The sequence below is a fragment of the Pholis gunnellus genome (assembly GCF_910591455.1).
Source record: "Pholis gunnellus genome assembly, chromosome: 2".
NCBI classification, from domain to species: Eukaryota; Metazoa; Chordata; class Actinopteri; order Perciformes; family Pholidae; genus Pholis; species Pholis gunnellus.
Window position 1 is genome coordinate 16,064,487 of NC_136536.1, and position 22,062 is coordinate 16,086,548.

At 40.4% G+C, this 22,062-nt stretch overlaps 1 protein-coding gene across 1 annotated transcript in view; it reads right to left on the reverse strand.

Moving 5' to 3' along the window:
- Nucleotides 1-221: 221 nt before the first annotated feature.
- Nucleotides 222-22,062, reverse strand: part of LOC306708403 (band 4.1-like protein 1) — a gene marked incomplete at both ends in the record, with an annotated part of 31,757 nt that continues 9,916 nt past the window's right edge. Inside the window, 20 exons of the mRNA XM_079176239.1 lie at nucleotides 222-314; nucleotides 1,690-1,836; nucleotides 2,345-2,492; nucleotides 2,992-3,024; nucleotides 3,599-3,770; nucleotides 3,883-4,033; nucleotides 9,802-9,918; nucleotides 10,732-10,812; nucleotides 11,478-11,567; nucleotides 11,797-11,856; nucleotides 11,965-12,183; nucleotides 12,954-13,355; nucleotides 13,784-13,834; nucleotides 14,977-16,089; nucleotides 16,393-16,548; nucleotides 17,103-17,132; nucleotides 18,985-19,023; nucleotides 19,554-19,789; nucleotides 20,022-20,197; nucleotides 20,888-20,985. Coding sequence (XP_079032365.1) covers nucleotides 222-314; nucleotides 1,690-1,836; nucleotides 2,345-2,492; nucleotides 2,992-3,024; nucleotides 3,599-3,770; nucleotides 3,883-4,033; nucleotides 9,802-9,918; nucleotides 10,732-10,812; nucleotides 11,478-11,567; nucleotides 11,797-11,856; nucleotides 11,965-12,183; nucleotides 12,954-13,355; nucleotides 13,784-13,834; nucleotides 14,977-16,089; nucleotides 16,393-16,548; nucleotides 17,103-17,132; nucleotides 18,985-19,023; nucleotides 19,554-19,789; nucleotides 20,022-20,197; nucleotides 20,888-20,985 — 3,612 coding nt within the window. The remainder of the gene's footprint in view (nucleotides 315-1,689; nucleotides 1,837-2,344; nucleotides 2,493-2,991; nucleotides 3,025-3,598; nucleotides 3,771-3,882; nucleotides 4,034-9,801; nucleotides 9,919-10,731; nucleotides 10,813-11,477; nucleotides 11,568-11,796; nucleotides 11,857-11,964; nucleotides 12,184-12,953; nucleotides 13,356-13,783; nucleotides 13,835-14,976; nucleotides 16,090-16,392; nucleotides 16,549-17,102; nucleotides 17,133-18,984; nucleotides 19,024-19,553; nucleotides 19,790-20,021; nucleotides 20,198-20,887; nucleotides 20,986-22,062) is intronic.

A 22,062-nucleotide genomic window follows, 5' to 3' on the forward strand; every position in this document is an offset into this window, starting at 1 on the left:
TCTAAATCAGTGTACCTTGATATATATGACAATACTGGTCTGTTATTGTAGTAACATGATGCTTTATGAGAGCTTTGTAATCTCTCTAGGGCAGTACCGAATGTAAAGAAAAATCCTTGAACAAAGCTAAAAGAATTCAGTCTTTTTCTATTAACTTAATATTTTGACTTCAGTAGACTGCTGAAATGGAGCAGCAGTCCAACCTCCGTGTTTGTTTGTACTCAGTACCTTTGGTAAACTTTGTTGCGGACTCCTTTCTGGAAGGCCAACAAGTAGTTCTTCCCATCTGCTGAGAAGACTTCCACCGCCATGGGCTGAAAGACGATGACATACACGACATTTAATGATAAAAAAAAACAGGTGGTGAGTTAAACACTAAGAAAAGGAAGAGGTAACTTTGGTATCTTTCAACCTGGACTCTATTTCCATGTTTTTGTGTCCAAGTGACGATTGAGAACAACAAATTAGTTTAGCTGCTGCCATCTGCAGCGTTCTCCCAAAAAAATAAACCAATGTGAATAACTTGTATACCTGTTAGTCACTACGACTCAAAAACATGGGGAAGTAGTGTCCATGTTGTAAAAATACCATGAAAGCTACTAAACGTCTTCTAACTGTCTAACTCAAAGATGTGTATTGTGTGTGTGTGTGTGTGTGTGTGTGTGTGTGTGTATATATATATATGTATATATATATATATATACACAGGACTGTCTCAGAAAATTAGAATATTGTGATAAAGTTCTTTATTTTCTGTAATGCAATTAAAAAAACAAAAATGTCATGCATTCTGGATTCATTACAAATCAACTGAAATATTGCAAGCCTTTTATTCTTTTAATATTGCTGATTATGGCTTACAGCTTAAGAAAACTCAAATATCCTATCTCTAAATATTAGAATATCATGAAAAAGTATACTAGTAGGGTATTCAACTAATCACTTGAATCGTCTAATTAACTCGAAACACCTGCAAGGGTTTCCTGAGCCTTGAAAAACACTCAGCTTGGTTCAGTAAACTAAATCACAAGTATGGGGAAGACTGCTGATCTGACTGCTGTCCAGAGGACCATCATTGACACCCTCCATCAGGAGGGTAAGACACAAAAAGAAATTTCTCAAAGAGCAAGCTGTTCACAGAGTGCAGTTACAAAGCACATCCACAAAAAGTCTGTTGGAAGGGGGAAATGTGGCAGGAAACGCTGCACAACCAAGAGAGATGACCGCAGCCTTAACAGCATTGTGAAGAAGAGTCGCTTCCAGAATTTGGGGGAGCTTCAAAGACAGTGGACTGAAGCTGGAGTCCAGGTATCAAAAGCCACTGTTCACAGACGTGTCCGGGAAATGGGCTACAATAGCCGTATTCCCATGGTCAAGCCACTTCTGAACTCAAGACAACGGAAGAAGCGTCTGACTTGGGCTATGGAAAAGAAGCACTGGACAGTTGCAGAGTGGTCCAAAGTCCTCTTTTCAGACGAAAGCAAGTGTTGTATTTCATTTGGAAGTCAAGGCGCCAGAGTCTGGAGAAAGGCTGGAGAGGCGCAAAATCCAAGTTGCTTGAAATCCAGTGTGAAGTTCCCACAGTCAGTGATGGTTTGGGGAGCCATGTCAGCTGCTGGTGTTGGTCCACTGTGTTTCATCAAGTCCAGAGTAAATGCAGCTGTGTACCAAGAGATTTTAGAGCACTACATGCTTCCGTCTGCTGAAAAGCTCTATGGAGATGAGGATTTCATTTTCCAGCATGATCTGGCACCTGCCCACAGTGCCAAAACCACCAGTAACTGGTGTACTGACCATGGCATTACTGTCCTCGATTGGCCTGCCAATTCCCCTGACCTGAACCCCATAGAGAATTTGTGGGGTATTATGAAGAAGAAGCTGAAAGACACCAGACCCAACAATGCAAATGAGCTAAAGGCCGCTATTGAAGCATCCTGGGCATCCATAAACCCTCAGCAATGCCACAGGCTGATTGCCTCCATGCCACGCCGCATTGATGCAGTAATCCGTGCAAAAGGATTCCCAACCAAGTACTGAGTGCATTAATGGACATTTTCAAATGTTTGATTTTGTTTTGCTGTTATAAATCTTTTTTTTTACTTGGTCTGAGGAAATATTCTAATTTTTTGAGATAGGATTTTTGAGTTTTCTTAAGCTGTAAGCCATAATCAGCAATATTAAAAGAATAAAAGGCTTGCAATATTTCAGTTGATTTGTAATGAATCCAGAATGCATGACATTTTTGTTTTTTTAATTGCATTACAGAAAATAAAGAACTTTATCACAATATTCTAATTTTCTGAGACAGTCCTGTATATATATAGTGTGACATGTGCATGCTGACCTGCAGCAGGTAGCGTCTCTTGTGCACTTCCTTGATGTCCTCGTAGGCAAAGATGCTGCAGGTTCTCTTCAGCTGACTCTGTCCTTGTCTCGCTCCTCTGGGGATGATGGCCTCATGCAAATTGGACACGGACGACAGAGAGCGAGGACTTTATCAACGGCCGACATTACGTTTCACCTAGAAAACACTTATGTCAACAAAAAGGGTTTATTTCCTCACACCGTTGCAATTAATTGATTCTAAAAATGTCCATCATTACTATGATTAAGAATTGACTTATAAGCTCATTGAATCCTCTTTCCAGGCCCCGTGGACGCCATGTTTAGACTCAGTTTAACACCTGAGGGTGACACAATGAAATTAGAGCTGCAGCTGTTTTCACGTTGTGTCTCAAAAGGAACAGACGGAACGAGTTTCCTAAAAAAAGATAAATATGTCACATCTCTGCTAAGTTTCACGACGCATGCTCTATCAGCAGCATGACATCATTCCAGCAGCTCCCACTGCAGCGTCCAGAGGCATGATGTCATATTGTTATTCAGGGAGGGAAAGAACGGTAACTGTGTCAGCCTCAGGATAAATAATGCAGCGCTGGTGTGAAAGTGGTGATTCTCCTCCAGGTGACGGATACAGAAGCCTGGACCTACTTGGGGGGCAGCGTGTTGATGTCCCTGATCTCCCTGGAGACGGTCATTCTAAACAGTGACAGTGAACACTTAACCTGGTATTGGTTCCTTTAGGTGTCTAACATATGTCCACAGCAGCACATTGCTCTGCTCCTTCGCTGGTACTCCTGTCTGTTTCTCTAAACTCCATCTACTGTAGTAATACACGGTAATATACGGTAATACTACAATTACTACAACCACACTACTAAACATCCAATTAACCCTTTAAGTGTAAAGGCCTGTTGCTAAAGACAAGGCATGCAAGTGATGTTTTCATCCTTCGTGAGTTTGTGCCGTTCTGAAACAAGCTGCAGGAGTTTGGATTCATTTCTACACAGTAATTAAATATTCCAAACAATGCTGCAGTTTTCTCCACACTTTTGGAAAAACCGACGGCACAAATATAGCGCTACGACATTAACATGACTGATCAATACAAAGTTAGTGCTTGTACTCATCGATGAACTCTAATTAATTCTACGAAATTCACAGAAATACTCATAAAATAATGACTTAAAGAAAAGTACTGTATGTAACACTGGAGACTGATTTGAGCCCTGAGGAAACGTGATTTAACAGTCCGGACCCGATGACCTTCTCTCCCTCCTCCAGGAGGCCTAGCAGAGACGTGTTGTCCGTCCTCTGCTCCTCCTCGGGGCCTCCCGACTCCAGCAGCTGCTCCTGGAGCTGCTCCTGACTGTCCTCGTCCGCCCCGTCCGCTGTGGACCGAGACCTCTTCAGAGGAGCCTTCACCAGGCCTGGAGAGCACAGCGGAGAGTTAGACACAGCACACCAAGAAGACAGAATACAAAGCCAAACCAAGAACCTTTCTGAGTCGGAACACGGTGTTCCCTGGTGTTGCGTCTGTACCTTTGACTCTTGCGATGGTGTCCTCTCCGTGCTCGGGCTCATGCTGTGTGGTCTCTTCTTCGGTGTTGTGCTCCACACAGTGCTGATACATGCCAGGGTTTCCAGACAGCAACCGCACGTAGTACTCCTTACTGTCGTAGCTGATGGCTCGCTGGTAACGGAGAGGCTTCTGGGTATACAACAAATATATATACAATCTCTCTATACTGCATGTGTACAAATCTTTGTTCACATTTTCTTAATTTGTTTACCTAAAGAATAATTTATTTTACTTACTTACAGTATCACAACCCAGGTGAAAAATGAATATGCTAAGTATATTTAATCTTAGCATACTTGAGTACTACCCTACCCGCATACTACCCTATTAATCATCAGTATACTTAACCCCTTGCTGTCTGAGAGCATCTTCAACACCATTTACTAACGTGATTTCACAGTTCGCTTTGTCTAATTCTACCATACTGAATATATTTGAAAACATACTTGCAACCAGTCAGGAATATACAGTTGGCAATCAGCATGGCCACTCATTAAATAGACCATTAGCATTTGCATGCATGTTAGTGAAGTCAACAAGCTACTAAAACAGTCTAAAAGCTACTACAATTGAATTCACCTAGCATCCCACTTGAGCGCAATATCATGTTAGCTTAACGTTAACATACATATCACCTTCTCGTTATGCTACTACACAACTAAGCTAACGTTAGCTAAAGTAGCAACTAAGCTAACGTTAGCTAAAGTAGCAACTAAGCTAACGTTAGCTAAAGTAGCAACTAAGCTAACGTTAGCTACTGTAACGTTAGCTAAAGTAGCAAACACACAATTGATAGTGTCAGCTAAATGCTTGTTTCTGTCAAACACTGTTTTCAAGTGTAAAGAAAACTCTGTTTAGAACAAATATAACACATATATGGTTATAAATTGCTTACTTACTGAAAACTGAGACCTGTGGACAGATGGCAATGCCGGAGCTTCCAACGGAAATCCCCCAGAGTGAAATAAATCCCCGCTTTCAGAATTTGAATTTCTAGCATGTCTGCCCATGCGCAGACAGGAAAGCGGCTGCGCATGGGCAGACGCTTTCTGCCCATGCGCAGAAAGCGCATATATAAAATATAATATTTTATTATATTATGATATAATAAAAATGATATATTTTATAAAATGGCAAGATATAAAAATATATATTTTTTAAATGTGCTTTCGGTGCATTTTCACAGTAATACATGTTAACACATTCCAAAAGAATAGTATACAATTAATATATTGAAATAATAGCATGAATAAGTTTACTCAAAAATTCGGCATATTTAAAATCTGTATTTATAAAATGTGCTTTAAATACATTGTTTCAATGTTTCAAACAAAGTATGTTAAAATATGTTTAAGTAATTGGAAAGAACTTTCACTTAAAGTATCTTTTTCTTATAATATATTTCTTGAAAGTATACTACAGTACAATTATTTTAAAGTGTGTTAAAAGTTGAATTTTGAAAATAGGGGAAAGCGTGACTTTTGTATACTTTTTACATATTTTCAGAAAGTACAATTGTTTGAAAGTATATTTGCAGTGTACTATTGAAAATGTTAGTATATTTTATATATTATATATATATTTTTGCCTGGGGAAATACGTTCAAAGTAACCAATGTCTCTTTCAACCTACAGCTGAAGAAACCATAGATAGATGTTGTAACCACATTTTAGCCGGTTGAAAAGACGGTGAAAATAGGTATTAGACGTTCAGACCCAATTTCAACCAGTATTAAACCAGAAATCAACGTTGAAATCCGGGTTGGTGCGCACTGGGTGTTCTCAGCATTATATTATTTTTTGTGTTTTTTTTTGTCTTTTCATTGTTTTGTTTTTGTTTTGGGGAGGCATTGTCTGATGAGTTCAGTGTACAGACCTGGAGTGTCCCCAACTCTGGGTGGACTTTTGTTAGTAAGAAGTAGTGGAACCAACAGAAAAGTAATTATGAGTATAGATAAATAAATTGGTCACAGCAAATTGAGTGGTATGCTATTTTTCACAGGGATCACATCCTGCTGGTCATTTTAATCAAGAAAATGAGACAATAAAGCACATCCTAATTTCATGCACGAAATATGAAGAGGCTATTATTGCAGGACTAACTATGACGAGGTGAGGCCAGGAATAAATGTGTGATTAAAAGTGTAGACACAGAGGAGGGAAGAAAAATAATGTTTAGGTCTTGGAAAGCAATCTTAAAAGGCTGTAATGTTATCGAATAACTGAATGATTAAATCCAGTAATCCAAATCAAACTTACTTTCTCACTTTTTTTCAATATAGTATACGATGACTTTTTTTGACATACTATATTTATGACATTTTTAAGGGGTGTCTTCCTATTGAATTTTATAAAATTACATTTGAATGACTTTATGACATTATTATTGGCATACTATACTATATTTATGACATTTCTATGGCTAGCACTTTTCTAATGGCTTTGTTATAGCATAGCATACCATGCAATGACATTTTTATTGTCTTTTTAAGGCATACTGCACTATGCTGTGTTCACACCAAATGAAAGTTTGAACTAAATCCAGGCAATAGGTGGGACATTTCAACATCCTCTCCATCCTCACCCCATAAGCTCTTTTTAGCTTATGGGGTGAGTCAATATATCAATTTAATCAGTTTTTGATGATTTCATCATCAAAATTATGAAAACATGGTCGTGTTTTATTCTACCTTGGGTGGGGCCCTTTTGAAGATTTGTACTGTACTAATAACCGTCTCCCCCAACCTTTGAAATTAAAATCCCACCCCTGCTTGCAAACAATTTAAATTAAGCAATAAATTAGCAAAAATAAACTAAGACACATGGCATCTTAAGTGTATTAATAAATTCCTTTTCCTATACAAAGCCGGCTGCACTTTTTCCAGATTGAAAAATAAAGCAGCTGCAGTTCATCATTGGGCCTAGAGGACACCAGCTGTAATAAAAGAAACACATGTGGAAGAGATCAAACAGAGGGATTCCCTTCTCATCTTGTTCTCTTTTTCTCTGTTCTTTATTCATTTCTATGGAATGCAAGTACAATGTACGGCAAAGACACGGCACCAAGCAACGGAGAGCAGAAGAGATGAAGCTGCTGGGGAGGGGAAGGAGGGGGACTCTGCGCAGAGAGGAAACGGTTTAAGGATCAGCCAGAGGTCGTCCAATCAGACTTTGGCACCAGGAGGTCTCTGACAAGTAAGAACTAGACTGGGATTAATCAGACTTCCAAGGGCAGGTCATTCCAGGACAGAGGAAGATAACTTTGACCTTACAGGTGGATCCAAGTATGATTTGTATAATTTTGCCCCTTAGTGAAGAATGGTGAGAAGGGTTCCACATGGATATGCTGTATGTTTTTGCAAAGCTCTCTTTTTTGGTAACTGGTGCCCCCTAGTGTACATCAAACCCATGGCCATTAACTACTTTACGTCTTCACAATCCACCAAACAGCACCAACTATACAGTACAAGGTATGCATGGCTGCATTTTTTTCACCTTCCAGTTTGATATCCATGATTAATCATCACTTTAAAAGGATTTAGAACCAAAGTATGAAATACAATGGGAAGTACACTACACATCTGAAAAGCAAAGTTATACCTCAGTAACATCCTCGCCAACCTGACATGATAGTTAAACATTGTTTTTCTGAATGAATGTTGATGCTGCCCGTATTGACTTACACATGAAATATGACTTTTTGCAAGGAAAGAGAAATAATGCAGGTAATGTTAAAGACACCATAATTAAAGGGAAACCTTGCAATGTCAATGTTATGCATTTGGCTCTCCGGCATCTCTGTAATTAAAAGTAGCTTGTTCATACAAATATTTTCATATAAAATCAGAGTTTGTACAATTGAACTGCTACCTTATTTGGAACACTACACGCCTTTGGCATCCGTCCAACATTCACGAACCAAAGAACGCAAAACTAAAAGTTCAGAGATTCTGCTCCTACTGTATATTTATTCATAACACTGTACTTCGCTTAACAGAGTTGTTGAAAAAAAAAAGGGGGCTCTGATGCATAATCCCATTTCTACAGAGTATGTTGAAAGATGATGAATATGTGTTGTACCATAAATAGCTGTAAAAAAATATCAGTCACCATAACGTATTGTAAGCATGAAAGGCCTACTTCATGTTTCTTTTCTGGGATATTAAATCAAAGCAGAGTGAATAAAGATACATAACAGCACCAATGGCTTGAATTAGATGAAACTATTAAAGGGTTGTAACTGAAGGAAGAATCTGTAGCCACTGTGCTGTGATTCCATTTTGGGAATAACAAAAACTGAATGTATTGTGTGCTTGATACTTCCTATTTCTTATGAATACTCTCCATTTCCTGTCGGGAAGCTTCATTTCCTTTTTGAAATGTCAAAGATCAGATTCAACTTCAGATTGTGAACAACTTGGCCTTCATATCTGGATCATCCTGATCTATACTTCTTATGAGTTAATATAAATATTACTCAATTACAATCCAATAATGTAAAAAATGATCATGCAAACATTATTTCAGATACTAGTTTTACCGATGCAGCAACCCGTTCTGTGACGTAGTAAACAGAACGGGTTGCTGCATCGGTAAAACTAGAACAGCCTACTCTATGTATTGATTACACAAAATGGCCAGAGTGGTATTCTATCCAGCTGAACTCTGAAAGCATATCTAAAAGCTGGGAAAGGAGAGAAACTGGGCTCATTCTGAAACATCAGCATGCTCAGAAACTACATCGTCATCATTTGAATAAATATAAACTGGTAAACTGTGCATATTAACAGCTTCTAATGTCCACACACGTATGCAAAAATTCTCCAAAAGTCCAATCAACGTCCATCATGATGCAACAACTCACACACCATCGTCAAATACATTCTACAGAAGTAATATCTTTAAGGTGACACAGACAGAGAGAAGTATAGTGATCAGACTAGCTCTGGCTCTGGTCCGTAACAGACACTTGAATGAACACCACCAGAGAACCTTGTTGGCTATACATGATCCGTTCTACTCAGTGCATCCTCATCAGTCAGTGTGACGGGGGTGGGACAAAGCTCATTTATTAGACTACTGGCTATGCAAGAGTGAAAATTCAAAGTAGGATTTGCTCTGCTCCCACTAAACCCTGCTTCAATAGATGTTCTAACAGTACTGGCGCTATATGTAATGGATTATTTTTCTTATCAAGAGTAAGTACACACACACACACACACACAGTAGGTTTTTTCAGCACTCACAACAGGAATCTGATTTTTTTTTTTTGTTATTCAGTACAGCAGCACAGACATGTAAATGACACTCCTATAGGTGCACGACCATTTTTTTTTCTATTTCCAAATAATACTTTCTGCATGGGATGGGTACCAACATTGCACAAGGCGTTGGATTATTCCACAGTGTGAATGAGTGCACAGATTCCCCTTTGACCTTTGAGAAATACATAAGCACGTGGTTTAAATATAGAGGCCCTGAGAGGTTTGCAGGGAATTTAGTTTGATTCAGATCCAATATCTTTAATCGTTCCAGATGTTTGGAATTCTGGTGGAATACTGTCGACCAATCGAGGACAAATACAATAAAACATAAGGATTTTAAAGAAGTCTTGTTCCAGCTTTGTGTGTTTGTGAATGTGTGTAAGGGTCTCCATTTGAGCGCCACTGGCAGTAGTCCATCAGTAGGGATGGCAGGTGGCAATTTCAGGTCGGGCACTGACACTTTCTGTCCAAACGGGGGTGCTCTCATCTCAAGAAATCAGGACTGCAGGTGAAGAAAGAAGAGACGGTCAACCTTAAATCCCTTAATCTCAAAAGGAGGGTCGTGAGGCCAAATCCTGGCTAGATATTATCGTTTGGAGTCAAGATGGCACAATACCTCTGATGTGCCATGTCGATCCTCAGTGGATGATTCTGTTTCCCTGACAACAACTGCCATGGTCACCTGCATGTCTGGATGCTGCTGCTTGGCTTCCTGTATTGCAATAGCCAGAGCCTGTAAGGAGAGAGTGAACTATCGAATGAAAAACAGGAATAAATGTATAACTTTTGTAAAGAGTTTTCTTAAATTTCTTATTCAGTAATAGAACAGAACTGAAATTCACACAAAACAGAATTTCAGTTTAAGAGACACACTGCTTTTTCTACATTAGGAAAGTCAATTTTAGACATTTTATGCTTGCAAATAGAGCTACATTTTTCGAGCAAAAATAGTGAATAAATGCCAAATATTGTCTTTACCAGCCTCTCAAATGTGAGGATCTGATGCTTTTCTTTGTCATGTAGTATTGTAATATTATTGCAAAATAAATATATGTGGTTTGACTAGATATTGGGTTGAAACAGGCATTTCTTTCTCTTTTTTTTACATATTATCGATAATAAAAATAATGGTTAGTGGCTGCCATACTTGAACAGAAAGATTTCTTTGTGTACTGATCTCATTTATGCACTTGTTTGTATTGCATGTCTGAAATAAGCTTGTTGATCCGATCTGAGATAGGCTAATGTTTGCAAAAATATATGCATGATATACTGTGTGCAAGAATCCATGACTTTTTGGCATGGCAATGAATCAACTTAAAGGATTTTAAGCGCTTCAATAAATACAGGTTAGAAACAGTTCCAATAACAACATAAAAAAAAAAAATCTGAATAGACTATTAGAAATGTACAGCATTTCATACCTGAAAATATGCAACGTCTACAAATGTCCCAAAAACTACAACACCCAAAGCTAACAACCAGTAACCACAATGCACATGGCTCTTTTGATTTGACTGTGTTTTCCTAAGTTATTTCAGCTCACCTGCTCCTGGTCTACATCATCGTCTCCTGTGATTATGATCCTCTTCTCAATCCTGGTCTCTGAATATCCTCCTTTCACCGTCTACAACACACAGTGGCTTTTCTTTTAATATCCTTCAGAAGTACAGCTATTTAACTGTACTCAGACGTAAAAGATGATACCACTTTATCATAATCATGCAATAAATTGTGCACTTTGTAAGTTCTTAGGGGGAAACACCACCTAAATTAAGAATTATATTTTCTATATGTTATTTCCATGGCCTAGGAAAGTTATTTAATATTTTAATAGTCAATATTTGTGAACATGAGCTAATCTCTTTCTAAGCAAGAAACCAGAGAAGTCAACCCTGTGTCATCAAGTAATCAAGTATAAAGTCTGGAGCTGCTCCAGAGACAATGAAAAGAAGACAGATTTCATGGACCAACAGAATATTTGTTTTCTTTGTTATACCCAAATGACTCTTTTCTGTGCGTGTTTTTATGGGAATGTGGATCTTTCAGATCAATTTGAGGAGTGTCTTTGCATAATCCCCACTTCTTCCCCATTTCATCGTAAGTGTGTCATGCAGCGTTGGACTCGCACTGGTCTGGTCTTGGTCTCAACCCCTCAAAAGTCTTGGTCTTGTCTCGATCTCGATACACTCTGGTCCTGGTCATGACTTGGTCTCGGTTTCGGCGGTCTTGACAACAGCAATCATGAATGAGTTTTGAAAATGGGCCTAGTTCCCCTTTAAGCTTCTCTACCTTGGTGACGTGAGTGGTTGCCGAGGTAACATTTTCAGTGAGGAGGATGGGCGACCCTGACGCCTCTCTTCCAAGACTGCTCATATGCACCTGAGAAAGCAGAACAGTTGGCGGCATTAGCAAATACATGAAACACGTATGTACAAATCATTACAGATTGGAAGTCATTATGTTTTCACATTTAAGGACATCCAGTCTTATATTCATAAATGTATTTATTTTGGTCTTTGTACAGTAAGTAGGTTTAAACCCGAGAGAGCAGAAGGGAGTATGCTGCAGGTCGAGTTAAAATTGGAGAAGTCCCTCTGTTTGTACTCACAGGGGATACACTCTGTCTCGAAGAATAAGAACCTTCACTCAGGCCAGTGATACAATGATCCTGAAACAGACAAATTCATTGTGTTTTGTGATTAGTAATACTTTAGTTCTAATTGCATCAAATATTATTTTTAATTAACAATTCTTCTCGCTAAAATATAAAGCTAACCTGATCTGTGAACTCCACGATGGTCGTGGTGACCTCTGACCCATTGGGCTGAGTCTCTGTCCTGACGTCCGTCTTCCTCACCGTCGGTGTGGGCATGACATCACTGGCCTCCCTGCTCAGCGGTGTGACGGCAGAGATGCGGCTGGCTTCTCTGTACGACTCTCTGTCCACCGATGACGACACCGGCACTGACCTCTTTGGTTTTTTGGGTACTACAGGCTTAAAGACAAGTGACTGTAATGTAAAACAGGATGAACAATGTATTTTGAGCTCAGTGCTGAAGAGATATATTATGTATTAAAATGAAGATAAAAGAAGAAAGAAAAACAGGGAGGAGAACATTACATTACACTACACTGATCGATAAAGAGCATTCAACTCGAAACCCGTTTCATTACAGCCAATTACTGTGTCCTTTGTCTGCTCAAGATTTCATGTCAGTGCATGATAATCATTAATGTATATTCAAATCCTTTATGACGTTATACAGCTTTTTGCCAAAACATAAAAAACCACCAAACAGAAAAACAAGTTGAAATGTCTGACTAACACTCCAGGTGTGGTAAACCAGTTGTTTTTTTTCAACCACAGGCTTGTAAACAAAACTGGCCCTAAATCATCAACAGCACACTTTGGTGGAAACTTGGGTGGCACTAACAGCAGGATATGGTGGTGTTAGAGAGAGGGGGGGGGGGGGGGGGAAATCCTGTCCAACTTCATGTTGTTTTGCACAACACTTGCCTGCATCTTTAATTTAGTTCTCATTGTTCTCAAAAACACATGGAGATATAGTTATAAAACACTTATGATTTGTGGCCATTTTTGGATCATTCACGTTAACACTCAACTGCACTGCAGTTTGATTAAAAGAGGACACATATTTTTAGGTGCCTAAAAATAGCATCGTTCTTCTTACCTGCCAAATCAAAACAAATCAAACTAAAGTAGGAGGAGCAACAAACATACTTGATGTCAAAACTGTGGTCTACCTGCACATCGGGCCGTTTGACCTCTGGTCGGACTTCTTCAGCCTGGATGTGTTTGGCTGGAGGGCTGCTGCTGGCGCCTCTGGACAGAGGGGCTGTCACCAATAGAGGAGGTGGTTCAGAGGGGCCCTGGTGCTGGAGCAAGTCCATGCCAAAGCACAGACCCACATCGGGTGACACATCCCTCTCCCCAAGCTCTGTCATGCCCCTGGAGAACTCCTCCATGCCCGTGTTTAGGTCCGTGAGGATGGTGAAATCTACTTCGGCCTCCAGGCTGGACGTAGAGCTGACTGTGATGCTGGAACATTTGCGCTCAATGCCGAGGTGGGTCTCCTTCAGGTACAGGATCTCGTGGTCCTGTTCATCCTCTGAGACGGAGCCGAGACGTCTCTCCCACAGGTCCCTCTGCAGGGAAGACTTCATTAAACCATGTAAACTACATCTACTTATAAAACCAAAGAATGTGAGCTGCAGAAAAAACAAAAGCATTTTTGTGTTTTTCTTTCCAAAAATGACCTATACAAACAAAATCATCAACAGAGTCAGAATGCGTTATAAATTACATTTAGTTATTGTGTAGTTTTAGCAGTTAAAATCATGTGTTTTGAATTGTGGTGGTGTGATTTCCCTGTTAATTTAAATAGTAATATATCTATAAACTGAGCCTTCGATGAAACCAGAATAGTGACATTAATTCCACACTTTTGCATACAAATACAAAGTCATGAAAAGAACACAAATAACTAAGTACAGTTCGTTTACGTATTTACAAAGGAGTGGCCAAAAAGGAGGAAAGACAAATATGAGACTGGTGGAGCTGAGAGACGACTCACTGAAGCTTCGTTGAAAGGTTCTTCGTGAATAGCAGGTGTGGGAGGTGTATCCTAAAGAGGAAAAGCAAACAGGAAGAAAACATTAACATGAAACTAAGACTACATGTCAAGTCATACAAAATTACAACAACAACAAACCATGACACCAATCTATACTTTAGCCAATGAGTGTTATTGCATCATTAAGGAGAGAGCTGAAACAGAGCCTTTGTTTGTCACTGCATTAACATGATGTTCTGTTAGTAGCACAACACACAGCATGATCATATATAGAGAAAATCATGTTTGCAATGTTCTTTATTCACAGCTTTTAAGCCAATTGCTTTTGTACTGGGCATAGTTCTCTGCATTATTATTTATAAATGTAATCACTTAATTCATTCACCAACTTCAGGGCTTATGTTAAACTTACACGATAAACACACATACGAGAATTCCCAGAGATTGTAAAGCTTGCTGCTACTGTCAAAAGCATGCACACAGGGTATATATCACAGGTAGACATCATCAGAAATGACCGCAAGTGCAATGGTAATGCCATGCACTGAAAGGCTCGATTTTTCAAAATCCCTTTCAGGAAAGAGGTATTCATAACCGCAAATGCAGCATATGAATGCCTGAGCCCTGAAGAGGTTTGGCAGCTCTGCAGCTTGTGTGAACATCTAATCGCCTTTTTTCATTTTCTGCTGATGCCACAGAGGTGCCAAGGCAAAACATTTGTTTACCAAAAGGATTTCAAAGATGTGAAAAATAGTTTTTTCAAAGACAAATGGTGGAAGGGTCTTGCGCTCCTTGCAACAGCGGCCAGCTTTATTCTGTGAGGGTGTTGGAAGGAAAGACCAGGTGTGAACGTGACAAAGGGACGGCTGAAACTTAAGCATATAGGGAACTTTGCTTAAAAAGGCCCGCGGCATTCTGAAATGGCCAAGCAGATGTATTGCTTTGCGAAGGAGAACAAGGGAAAGCAATATGCCTTCTGGGTCATGGACTTGAACTGAGTTGATCAATGATGCGATGCCAAGGAACGTGAACCTTTGCTTTCTCATACACAGCCACATGAGTTCTGAAGTATGTGTGATTTTGTTTTTTGTTTTTAGATGGTAAAAACAAGATTTGCTCGACATCGCCTGAAGCTCATGCAATGCTTTACTTTCCGATGATTGACAAACAGTTTAGGGGGCAGATGGGTTTACCGCTTGCTTCCACTTGGCTGTTTCTTGGCCGGGCGCTCTGTAGTGGATGTGGCTGCTGTCCACGTTGCTCTGCCTGTCTCGGGACCATTGCATTTTCAGAGGGAGAGTTCGAGGGGGAGCTGTTGGAAATTTGGAGCTAGAGAGGAAATTCTCTTTAAACTCTGAGTTGTTTTGAAAATGGTCCTCATGTCCTCTCGTCCGCAGACTTTGTCCTGGAGTGCCTCTGCAGTCTGGTTGTCCAAACAACTCATTCTTAATCTGTTGATGTAGTACAGCTTGCTGTTGATATGACATTGCAGCTTCACTGTGGTATTTGGAGGCCCCCGTGTTTTCCTTGACAACATCTACAGCAGACTGCTGCAGTACAGCATTATCATCCACTTTCCTTCCTGCCTCAGAGGAGCCGTCTTTTGATTTTGTCATCTGTGCATCACCAGTTGCACCAAAGACGCCTCTATCAGACCAACTTTGAGTGTTTACAACACCTGTGTTCTCCTTATTCAAAGACTTCTTTGATCTTTGTGGCTTGAGAGGAACTATTTTGGTGACTTCTGAGTGCGAGTTCGCTGTTTTATTGTAATCTTGCGCTACCGTGGGGCTTGGGGCTTTTTTCCCCCAAGTCTCACAATGTCTCTGGTCACTCTCAATATCGCCTCTGTTGCCTTTTGGGTGAGAATCCACAGCCACCGGAGTTTCGAAGTTCTTTGTTCTCTCTTGATGAATGTTGTGCTCATATTGACTATGCTTCATATCTCTGTTGATCATTCCACTCCTCTGTTTGTCATGTGGAGATCCATATCCATTTTCTTGAATGGCATTCCTCGCTAATATAGAATGTTGATGCCAATTTGCTGCTACTGTATCTTCCCCAGCGTTCATATCCATTAGTCCTGTTGCTCTAAAGTCTGATTCTTGTTTCGGAGATGTCCCAGGAAGACTTTTTAAAGAGTCCCTGGCTGTTTGACAGTTGTTTATCTTTGATTCAGTCCAAGGTGTCACAGACAACATGTCTCTACCCAAAGAAGAGGGCGTACTCTTTTCCACTTTAGAGTAAGTATTCACTTCTCCTTCATAAGCATCCTGCTTGTCAATCAATTTGCCATCACCGGTCGCCTATGTTGACATAGAGTAGACAGTTGCATTAGCCTAGCTAGATACACTGCTCTTCCACTTGTCATATCATTGTTACCCCACATAATTACTGTAAGTGATTAGTGAAGAAAAACAGTTAACTGGGGGGGGGGGGAACCTCAAACTGTGATGCATTTCAAGATGCTTTCTGTGTTTTGGCTCAATGTTTTTGACAGAGAATTGAAAGAGCTGACAAACTTGAAAACATTTAGAATATCTTAATATGTTGGAAACTGATTGGAAAATAGTGAGTATTATAACTTGGTAGTAGGATCCCGTTCTTACTGGTTTCCGCTCGGGGGTTCCTCCAGGAGGAGTAGCTGAGGAGAGGCGTTTCTCCCTCTGGGCAATCTTGCTGTTAGGCTGCCTCAAAGCCCTCTTCAGCTCATTGATGCTGGCCTGGTGCTTTTGAAGAACATCTTCTGGCTTATCCAAGAATTGCTGCTTACACAGTGAAGAGCACACCAGGAACACAAATTAACATAAATGAAGCTCCTAGATCTGGATCTTGGATTTTCTTAATTTGGCAACAATCATTTCTACAGCTGATCTAAATGTGGATTTATGTTTGTTTATGTTTTCTATTTTGTAACTGTGCTGTAGGATGAATTACAGGCTGTCACACAGGGTTGGACAACTGACGACATAAACCTCATTACTGTGCACACAGATCACAATTATTACATCTGTCTCTTACCTTGCAGCATTGTAGTAAAAAATAAATGTAATTAAATGTCTGGAGGTTTCAAAATATCATAATTACAGGGGGCTCTGACTAATTGTCTATTTTCCAAAGGTATTTTGCTGTTGCTGCACTTTACAAAATATGCAATATCGTCATATTGCATTTAAGAAAGTGGTGCTCCAAACAACTATGTGCGCTCCATTGCTGTTGCCGAAGGCTGTGTTCTAACAGTAAGTGAGAGTCACAGTTATGGATAAGACCTGGTGAGGGTCACACACAGCACATGCCAAAAAGAGGGGGCAAGCAGTACCTCCTGTTTGGGCCGATGGGTGGCCACATCCTTGTGGCCAAATCCGAGGTGGGGCAAGTGAGATGGAGTGAAGGGTTTTGAGCAAAGCAGGAGGTTGAGGATTGGTGGGGGAGAACAGATGCGTGCAGAGACAAAGAGGTAAAGTGCTGCAGGTGAGTCAAAAAGGCAAGGGGGCCAGACAGCCAGACAAACAGTTGAAACCACCAGGGCTTTTGACAAAGACTGTTAAGCCATTTAATGTTATGCCAAGAAGACAGGGACCATCCATTTCAGTGTCAGCCAATTGATTATTAATGCAGTCATATAGTGACTGAGCATAAGTGTTTGGAGAGGGGGACTATTCCCATACTTCTTCATCCAAAGATTTGGTGAGATGGCATTACAAAAACGACAAAAGAGCAGACCCTTTAGTGACAAATGCAATGGCAATATTTCCTGAAGTACTTAATAACACTAACAAACATATACCTGCAGGAATAACACCACCAGTTTCATCAAATAATATAAGTAATATATATTAGAAAGCCAGTTTTGCATAAGAATCATGTATGTATGTGCGACTGTGGTTGAATGGAGTTCACTGCTGTCTTTCAATCAGAAGGTTGGTGGTTCTAACCCCAGCTCTGGCGCCACTGGTTGCATGTTGATGTGTCCTACGGTATAATAGCATCTAAATTGTAAGTTGCTTTGGATAAAAGTGTCAGCTAAATGACTGTACTGTAATGTAATGAATTTTAGTTAAATCAAATAACGCATGGGTGCTGGTGAACTATTTTATTAATTTTTTTACTTGGTTGTGCAATGAAAAAAGCCAAACATTTTACCTTCAAAAAGTATGCTATTTCTCTCCTTACCGAACAAAAACTAGGACTTTATCAACTTTAAAAAGGCAACCAGAATCTACATCTGTCAGTAAAAGAAAAAAAAGCTATTTTCATATTAAGATATGTGTGACTGCACATTATGAAGTCGTGCACATTATGTATTCGGAGCGCATCGCGCGAGTGTGCGTTTGCATGTTTGATGGGTTTCCATTCACCCTACGATGGAGGAGCAACGCTGACACACAATTGGTCAATTCTCTCTTTACCGTTGCTCTTGTAGCCGACCGGGAACCCGCAGAGGGTCTTCCGGCTTCACCGTTAAATTTGCAGTCGCCATAACGTGACGAACTCGCAGGCCAATCCGCTTGTGCAAACCTCAGCACCTGTTGCTAATGGTGTACAGTCAAATGTTTCTGGGTGGAACTATCACTTGTGGTTCCGCATTACCTGTAAAATCTTTACTTGTGTTAGCGGTAAAAATAAGTATGATAGAACAAGTGATTCACTTTTGACGGCAATCCGTCTGTAGACGGAGCTCTGCCACCCATGATAATGAGACTTTACACATCTCAGCTGAAAAACCAGGAGATTTGCCAACTGGGGAACCACTGAGTCACTGAAAAATCAACAGTGCTTAAGGGCCATCTGTTTATCCTGCTAATAACAATTAATCCCTGTAATTACACACGGGGACACTGTTGAAGATGTGTTGACAAATATTTTTTTCCCTACTGTTTCAGTCACTCTGGATAGGAGCTTAATGCCTATGATGAAAATCTAATCTAATTTGTCCAGTGGGAAGACAAGCGAAAAAGAAAGCGCCTAAATAAATCCATATTATTAAACATTTCATGTCCATTCATCCGAAGATCGATTCATGCAGTTTTCATGGATTATACCCAGTTGAATCCTTGAAATCATGACATGAAAAGAAATGACATTTCCTCCAGAGACAAACAAACAAGAAAAAGGATAGGTTGTGTTTAACAAACACAGAGTACACGTGCATGACCTACAACAACCAAAACCACAGACACTAAGGTCCCAGGCCAAAATACCTCTGGCTTTGAGTCTATAGGCGAGCCTTCCTCCTCACCCTGCAGGAGAGGAAGAGGTGGGTGACAAGGAGGAGAGCAGAGGTTAGCAGAGTGTGTTAACATTACAGCCGGGAGAAGAGAAGATATGTTAGAAGCAGGATTCTGGGTTAAAAAAAAAAAGTATCAACGGCAGCAAAGAGGTTAGGTTAGGTTAGGTGTTGGGAAGCAGCTAAAGAAATGTAGGAGTCTTATAGGTCTGCAGAGGAGCAGAAAATAGAGGAAATTGTGCCAAGGAGAGAAAAGGTAGGGATGGTGATTACACTCTTATATGAAAAGGAATGTGAGAGAGAAGGATGAGGAGTGTTAGTCAGAAGTTGAATGAGGGATTTTTCAGAGTTGGTGCAAAGCCTGGTAGTTTTTCAATTGAACCAATGAAACTGTCTTCATTGGAGAAGTTTTCATTTAATTGACTTTGTTGATTAACATCACTAACTTTGAACATACCTCTTTTAACAGCTATACATTGAGGTAGCAAAGGCTGCAATGAAAACAGGTGTCTGTGTATTTTAATGTTTCCTCCCATCTTGTACCTTGAGCTCCAAAGTCTTGGTGGTTGTTGAGATGTGAGCACCCCAAGTTTGCCTCTGAACCGGATCTTGGTCCTCCAGCTCCTGCTCTGTGTACTGGTCCTGGTCTTGATAATGGTACTGATCGTGGTCCAGGTCCAGGCTGCCCTCTTGGTCCAGGTCTTCTCTGGACATGAACTGTGTGCGTTCACTGGAGCTCCGCTGGGACAGCTGGTCCATGCTGTAGCCTAGAGCTGAGGCTGGTGAAGTGCAATGAGAGGGAAACATAAATCACCTGGACTCAAGTGATAAAGCCTTTACATGACATAATCTACAGCACAGTCAGTGTAGGGCCATGTATATATCAATAGGCTGTGCTCTAACATGACACACAAGTTGAAAGATGCTTTTATTTCTGTTTTTGCCTCACAACATTATCTGGGAAATATAGGTGACCCTCCGTGTGAACGGTGAAATCATCTGGGTTCTTACCTCCATCAATGCTTCGGGGCAGCATGTACCGCTTGCTAACAGACCGGTCAAACTGTGGGGCAGGCCGGTCAATCAGAGCACTGGCCTGTCTGGTCTGGGCTTGGGTCCTCCCGCTGTAGCGGAACTTGGAGCCAATCACCAGGAAGCCCTTGGGAGGCGGCTCTGGGGAAACCAACCTGCAGGAAGGTTCAGATTGTGTAAATCTCCCACAAGTGCTCAGATTCTGCCCATTGTAGACATATTTTACCTAATTACACAGTTTAGAGTCTTCGACAAGGTTATTCTACTGGTAATAATCTTCTGATAATTTCCTGAGGAGAACTACAGTCTGTGTTTTGGTAGTAAATATAGTAGAAATACAGACAAAGATCTTAGTTTAGTTGGGCTCTGAATCTGAGGTTGCCAGCGGAGAAATAAAGGAAATAATCCGTTATAATTAGAATCTTTACACTAACTGAATTGTGTGCTGGCCTGGAGACAAATGTCACATGTTTGCAAGTTCAGCTGACCTGCTGTGCATGGATTAAGATACTATCTGGTTTACAATAGGAATTAATAGGAACAAATGAATTAGAAGTGTACCAACTGTTCTCTGTCCCCATTTAACCTATAATTAGTAGCAAATTACCAAGAATCAGCAACCTTCCTATGAATTTACAGTTACATATCACGTCTGTTCCATGCAAGGACTTTATACAGAACTGTGGGACCTGTAAAAAAAAAGAGGATTTACCGTAAAAAGAACTCAACACATTTATGTAATGAGTTGCAAGGATATCTTCCATCTTAACAGTTCATGCAGGGTGCAACGACTACGGTGCAGAAAAAGTGTGTCTGTCCGAGTATCTGTGACTATCGGGTCCTACCTGAAGAAGGTGTGGTGCTCAATGCAGACCTTCCACAATCGCTTCGAGGCCCGATGGTTTGGCAGTTTGAAGCCTATGGTGCTCTCAAACTGTTCATACTGAGCAGTGAGGGAAAGGAGTGATGTTGTGGTAGAGGAGGAGGAGGAAGGCGGTGAAATAGAAAAGGAGAGTGAAGGGAGCAAGTGCGGGGAAAGATGGAGGGATGGTGGCAGGGTGAATTGTGTTTACTCCGCAGCAATGGACAAATCAATGATGCTTTTTTGTTAACTCTTAGAAATATATTCTCGCACTGCCATGTCAGCGAGATTCTCCTTCTCTAACCAACCTACAAATTAGCCGTTCATGCACTCACTCAATCAGCTGTTTAGTGGTGTGAGCAGATGAAGACGCATTCAAATCAATAGGTTATTAGCAATATAACAGGTCTTTAAACATAAGGACTAGTCCATTCACAAAAAAAAAAAATCTGTGGGGACAGTTTAGAATAAAAGGGTTTTAGAACACAATGATAACCCTGCAGGTAAATTTAAGGTGACAGCTGACTTAAGAGGATAGATCTGCAGAACAAAGTATATGCACAGAATGGCCTTGGTATTCGCTATAAAAGACGTCAATGTCAGTTTAACAGTGAATGTAAAACACACTGCAGATACCCCGAAGGCCAACGAATGAAGGGAAAAAAACAGCAAATTATAATAATTTTAGGAGTTGAAAACCAGAGCGAGCATAATGTGGCTCCAACATTTGTGAGTAAAATCCTTGATGAAAGTGCAAATCCTCTTGACTGGCTAATCACACTTTAAATACACCATAGCGGAAGAGAGAAGGAGGAGAGGAACAAAAACATGACCTATCAGCCTAATCTTTAAGAACAGCATCGGTGAGGGCTATAAATAATGTCCTCGACAGTTGTCACATGGTTTGCTGCAGATACATCTCAGAAGTAACACTTTCATCAAACCATGAAATGACTATTTATGCTGTTTGGGACGAGTCAAGAGAGACAATGATGTCATTTTTAACAGCTGTGAAACCATGAAATAGAAATGTGGAGTTGGCTCTTTACAAAATGATCCCTCATTCCAGTTGCCTCTGCTCTTTCAGAATGACTGTCATGAGCTATTCTATTGGGAATATGCTGGCAGTTACTGCGCAGTGAACGCCAAGCAAGGTGC